The 6814-nt window shown below is 36.1% G+C and overlaps 1 protein-coding gene across 2 annotated transcripts in view; it reads right to left on the bottom strand.

Moving 5' to 3' along the window:
- Positions 1-6814, bottom strand: part of JMJD1C (jumonji domain containing 1C) — a 207293-nt gene that overhangs the window by 6099 nt on the left and 194380 nt on the right. For both annotated transcript variants that reach the window (XM_012723687.1, XM_012723688.1), the window contains 2 exons: positions 3398-3537; positions 331-507 (listed from right to left, as the gene is read on the bottom strand). In XM_012723687.1, the coding sequence (XP_012579141.1) occupies positions 331-507; positions 3398-3537 (317 nt within the window). The remainder of the gene's footprint in view (positions 1-330; positions 508-3397; positions 3538-6814) is intronic.

Here is a 6814-nt window from a genome sequence, read left to right as displayed (position 1 = left end):
CTCTGTCTCCGGTGAAGCCTCTCGCCACCCCTGAGCCTCTGGCCTGTACCCCAGTTCTGTATGCACAAATAAATAAATCTTTAAAAAAAAAATCAGATTTAAAAACCCACTGAATCAGATATGACACAAGTGAAATATGGCGTATGTTCATAAAACAAACTTATTTAATGTCATCTCTTTAAGCTTATTTAAGCTATTTTAGTAATTCCCTAACAGACTAGTTATCACTTTGTGTGTTTATTCATTTTTGTCTAGGTGATTAAGTCAGTACAATTGTTTTAAAATTGGTTCTTCCAGTAACAGGTATATTTGAAGTAAGTTTTTATGTACCTGATGAAGTGCTCCTGCGGGTAAGACAATGGCATCACCAAGGAACTGAATAAGAGTGCAGGTTCTGACTCCATATTCTTCGAACAGTCTTTGGCGGAGCTTTCTGTTCACATACCAACTTTGGTCACGTATTGGATCATGTTCTGGTAGAATCTCAAGGCCTTGTTCTTTTGAAATCTGTATGGATTAAAATAAAATTATATACCACAATTTAAGTAAAGGATATGTAAATACTATTCAGTTAATTTTTTTTACATAATCTTTTGTTCTCAGTTATGAAACAATGATTTGCACAAAAGTTAACATTACACATTGATAGCCTGTTGTGTGACTCATACTCCCTCACCTCTACCTCCTCCTATTAAGATTTTATCCATCTGGTTCCTTCTTTGCAATTATTTCAGTAGTATAGCACAGATAAAGAAAATCTTAACAGCTTTTTTTCTAAATGACAAACCATATGTATGGACTTCATAAACAATTCTTGACCTTATTCTTTGATGTTAGGTAAAAAGAAAAACGCCTTTTTAGTGCAAATTTTATTTTAAACTAAAATACAAGTAGGTATTACCGGTAAGGTAGTTGGTACAACCAATCTATAGCTCCTTCACATTACATTGACCAGAGACAAACATTAAATCCATTCAGGAGAAAGATGAAATATAATGAGAAAAGCAGCAATGATGGCTCCATAAAAGACATCTGACACAAAAGTTAGAAAATACTTGAATACTCAGTATGAACCAATAATTTCAGGTTGATCTATTACTTTCATTCAGAGTATCTGACAACTAAATTAAAGGGAAGATTATTCAAAGTTTGTTTAGAGAAATTCCCAATCTGAAAGAACAGGATACTTGACTGTCTTGGGAGAGGCCAAGATGGCTCCCGACAAATCCGCAAACTGGCAGATTTAAGACTTACACACTTTTTTTTTTTTAAAAAAGATTTATTTATTTATGCACACAGAACTGGGGTACAGGCCAGAGGTGCAGGGGTGGTGAGAGGATTCACCCGGGACAGAGTGGGGAGCAGAACAGGTAGATTGTTGAAGTATACTGCGGTGGATGGATGGGTTAGGAAAGGTCTGCCGTGCCATGTGGTTACCTCCAAGGCAGGAGGCGATCGAACTCACATTTTTTTTTTTAAAGCTTCTTAGTGCTGTGCTTTAACCCACTGCGCCACCAGGGAGGAACCCGACTTACACACTTTTAACAGCACCGTGATGGTCCCAGTGTGTCAAGCACAGAGCCCTGGGTGGACATCATGGTTCCAGCTGGTTCCTGGTTTGCAGAGCTTTAGATCATTATGGCTCCATGACACTGGCCTGCTGTCTAACTCCCTACACTGAGTCTTTCAAACAGCTGGGGTGAAATGTGACCCTAACCCAATTTGTGAGAGGCCTGAGTTAAGTGAAGTATATGGGAATGAAATGCTCAGCTAAGCAGAATTTAGGAATACTTGAATTCTGCCACTCTAAGTGGTTCACCCCCTTTGCTGGGGATCATACACATGCTCCAGTGGCTGTGGATTGTTTCACAGTTCTGTGCTTTAACCTGTTAAGTGAAGGGAGAGGATGTCTTGGAGACACGTCTTGATATATAGTGGGAGGATATAAGTGGGGGGAAAATGAGCAGGATGACCAAATATGACAGCACTAAGAGGCAGAGTAGCTTATTCACTAAGGTAGCTGAGCAAGGAGTGAAAATTCAAGAAGCATGAGATAGGCCACCTTTATTTAAAAGGGGAAGGTGGGCAAAAGGGAACCCTTATACACTGATGGCAAGAATGTAAAACATGCAGGTTTCTCAAAAAAATCAATATAAACATATGATCCAGCAATCCTGCTTCTGGGTATTTGTCTAAAGAATATGAAAACACTAGGACCTCCCCCTGGTGATGCAACAGATTAAAGCACAGCACTATGAAACAATCCACAGCCACAGCAGCATGAGTTCAATCCCTAGCCAGAGGGGTGACCCACATGGCATGGCAAACTTCAGACTGCTGCTCTTATCAGTGGTGTGTTTCTGCTGATCTGCCTGTTCTGCTCCCACTCTGTCTCTGGTAAATCCTCTCAGCCCCCAATACCTCTGTCCTGCACCAAAACTTTTGTATGCATAAATAATTCTTTAAAAAAAACCAAAAAACTAGGAAAACACCAACTGAAAAAAGATATTTGCAAACCCATGTTAACTGCAGCACAATTTGCAATAATCAAGTTAAGGAAACAACCTAAGTGCCCTTCGACAAATGAATGGATCAAGAAGATGTGTTATATATGTACACAATAGAATACTACTTAACTATAAAAAAGATGAAATCCTTCTTTGTGACAATATGAATGAATCTTGAAGAAATTATATTATTTTAAGTGAAATAAGTAAGATGCAGACAAATACCACATGATTTTACTCCTTATGTGGAAGATAAAGAAACAAACAAAACCAAAGACAAGATATTTAGATACCAACAAGAGAATGACTATCCTTTTAGTGGTGACCTTATAATGTAGTAAGTAAACACATGCTGAAATATAAATATAACTCTAACCCTGAAACTTATACTATTCAACTACATTGCTTCAAATTTTAAAGAAATTTAATTTTTCAATTATCAGAGTGATAATTTAAGTATCAGAGTGATCAGGTATGATAGAATAGAATTATTGCCTACGGTCAACAGTCAAAAAATTAAAACAATAAAAACAATAAAAATATTACCTTCTTCAGATAATTAGATATTTTTGAAGTAACATTCTTATGATACATGTAATTTAATTGAAAAATCATTACTTTTCACTAATGGTAACATCTAAGTCATCAACAGATTAGCTATGAGGGGATGGGTAACACTAGCAACTGAAAAGAAATTGCCATTCAAAACCTCAACATGAAACAAGCTTTAAAAGGAACAAGAGCAAAGAAACTTTCAACAACAAACCCCTTCCCCTCTTTATGTAAAAATCATTCTATAATTTTGTATTTCTGGATGCCAAATGAAGTTGCATTAAAAATAAATCTTTGCTAAAGATGAAGATATAACGTATTTGCAACCTATATTATACCTTCTGAAGAAATTCCCTTATCTTGTCAACATCTTTCCCAGCATAAATATGCCATAGAGCACCAGGTATTTCACTTGAGTCCTTCAATCGTTTTCTTAAGATGTCATCCAAATCTTCTTCCTCAAATTTTTTGAGTATTCCTAACATGTAGAATATTGTAAAATTGGTTAGTAAAGACAATAAGAAATCCCATTGTTCTAACATCAATTTAACAGAGTAGCATGACTGACTTTCAGAAAGACTCCAAAAGTTGAGATAAACCTAGTCATACATTAAGACTATTATAACAAAGCAGAGAAAATTAACCCTGTATAACAGAAGACAGTACATCTTTAACTTTCCCATTTATTTTTTTGCAAATCAAATGCGAGATAAACACTCAAGTTTCTGCTCTACCGTGAACAACTTTCTTCCTGATGCAAGGGGGTGGTCATAACAGTAATTTGTATTCACACAGTACCTTATAGCTTACAAGGGAATTTTATTAATTGAGTGGCCTCTGTAAAACTACTTAGTAAGTAAGCAAAGACTATAACCTTTATTTTATGCCAGAGTAAAAAGGTTCAGCAAGGTGAAGGTATCTGCCATGACTAATAAATGGCAGAGCAAAACTTCTAATTAATTCCTGAAGTCTTGCATATCATTGCGGTTACTCTACAATATAAGCAAATGTAAATGTTTCACGTGTTATGATTTTGAAGAAACACCATACCATTCTTCTAAAATACTAACTAAAAACACTAAATATTACAGAAAAAAAAGTTAACTGTGGTTAATTTCTTATTATGAATTTTTTGCACCCACCCCAAAGATCCTTACTCCACTACTGTGAATACTTTAAAGAAATATTTTTTTAGGAGAAAAATATTTATTACCTGACACACAAAAATTTTATTAGTTGGTTTCATAGTAAAATTTTTATCTTTAAAGTTGGCTACAAGGATTTTTTAACTTAAACATTTAGTAAGTATTTTTACAATGTGCCAGACACTATCCTCCTAGAATGCTGATAGGCAACATCTTGTTCATTAAAGATCTTAATAAACAAGCAGATAAAACATGAACATCATATTTGTAAGTGTAATCAAATGAGTATAAAGGATACACAAAACTGATTTAGTCTCAAATGTTGTATGTTTATTACCTGTGTGACATTGATACAATTCTAAGTTTGAAACCTTACAACGATTTCCTACATTTCTTTAAAATTCAGTACTTTTAATTAAGAAAGTGGAAAGGTAATGGATCATAAAGCAGAAAATGACTATTGGAGAAGAGAATCTGTGTGGTAGGGAGGAAATTGACAAGTTAAGCTACACTTAGAAGGATAATACAGGGGTATGTCAGGGAGACAAGGAAGTTCGGGGACACTGTAAGTGAAGGAAAAAAAAATGTGTTTTAATCAGGCCACTGTAAATATCAGCCAAAAATACAGGTAAAGAGTCAAGTATTTAAAATGTTGATGAGAAAAAAGTGTTTTTAATAAAAGACCAACTATGCTATGAATGAGGAGGTATGGAGGAATAATGATGAGTAAAAAAGTTCCAACATGTAAGAACATAAAAGAATAATAGTGAGAAAAAGGCAAGTGCATCCCTCTATATTATAAAGTTGTGGTAAAAGAGATGATTTGAGCAAAGTACTATGAGGTGCAAAAAAGATAATCAACTCTGGCATCAAAAGCTTTTAAAGAATAAGAAACATAAAACAGATCAAAGACTTCTATATTAGAGCTGGGGCTACGAACCAAGACTACTTGACTTTTAAATACTGGGAGTGGGAAAGGCACTATACTATATACTTAATCTACTATAATCACTAGAGTCTGCTAAGAGAGCTAAAAAAATGAGTCCTACAGTTGGGGGTTATTTTAGGTTATAAAGAAGCCATGAAACACAGAGAGTGACTACTATGAGTGACTAACTCCTGTGCACTAAGCCAGCATGCTACATACACATTCTGGATTCTAGATATAGAATTGATAAAAGTGGCGGTTGGAAATTATGATTAGAGAGAGTACGGGTATATACAGTAGAAAAGATAGAAAATAAGGTCTGTACTCTAGACAAGCCTACAATTCCAAGATAGGTGTTAATAGACAGGTGAGTTGTGTCATGGAAGCCATAACCAGTTTTTTTTTATTTTTATTTTTTTTGAAGATTTTTTATTTATTCAGGCTAGAGGTGAAGGGGCAGTGAGAGGATTTACCAGAGACAGAGCAGGGAGCAAAAACAGGCAGACAGATGAAGTTCAGTGCTGATGAGATCAGCAGGCAGGTCAGGAGAGGCCTGCCTCACCATGTGGATCACCTCCAGGGCGGGCGGGGATTGAACTAATGCTGAAGTAGCTTTAGCTTCTAAAGTGCTGTGCATTAACCTGCTGCGCCACTAGGGAGGGCCCCATAACCAGTATTTTTAAATGAGGTAGTGATTAACACTGACATTATAGCAGGGCAACTAATAAAAGAGAAAGAATCCACCAAATTATCCAGTTGTGACAATAAGTGAGAGTCTTAGCAGTAGTAATTTCAGTAAGGTGGTAGATACAGACTCTAACTTGCAATGAGTTGAACAAGTGATACAGCAAAACATTTGGTATGTGGGTAAAAATAATAGTACAGGCCCTCCCTAGTGGCGCAGCGGGTTAAAGCACAGCACTAAGAAGCTGAAACCACTTCCGCATGAGTTCGATTCCCGCCTGCCCCGGAGGAGATCCACATGGCGTGGCAGACCTCTCCTGACCCGCCCGCTGCTCCCCTCAGCAGTGTACTTCGTCAATCTGCCTGTTCTGCTCCCGCTCTGTCTCTTGTGAAGTCTTTCGCAACCCCTGAGTCTCTGGCCTGTACCCCAATTCTGTATGCACAAATAAATAAATCTTTAAAAAAAAATAATAATAGTACAGTGGTAAGGAAGAAAAAACTGAGCAAGACTTACACTTTTGACAAATGAGGACAATTCTAGATAGAGAATTTCGATTTTGAAGCCAGTAGAGAGAAAGTTTAAAGACCTATGTTCATAAAGAAATTAAGAGAGAAATCCAGTGGATGGAATCTAAAAATTATAAACTGGATAGAAAGGTTATCTCTACCAAGAAAAGCACCCTTCTTCCTCTGATGCTGTCAGGAAAAAAAGAACACCTGAAAAACATAACCATCACCCCAGGACTTAATTTCTGTTCTTCAATAAATGTTTACAGGTGAGCTTAACATTTTATTTCCTTAAACATAATACTTAGTGACAGAAAAGGAATAAATAAAATGACTCATTAAAAAAAATTGTATTATCAAAGATCTGATGAAACTCAACAAAAATAAGCAACCCCCTCAAAAAATGAGCTAATAAGACACTTCTCCAAAGAGGAAATGCAGATGGCCAACAGGCATATGAAAAAATGTTCAACATCATTTCTAATCAGGGA

This window comes from Condylura cristata, unplaced genomic scaffold (assembly GCF_000260355.1).
Source record: "Condylura cristata isolate star-nosed mole 26May11 unplaced genomic scaffold, ConCri1.0 scaffold00011, whole genome shotgun sequence".
Taxonomy (NCBI): domain Eukaryota; kingdom Metazoa; phylum Chordata; class Mammalia; order Eulipotyphla; family Talpidae; genus Condylura; species Condylura cristata.
Note: the sequence above shows the minus strand (reverse complement) of the source record. Positions and strands in the feature narration are given on the sequence as shown.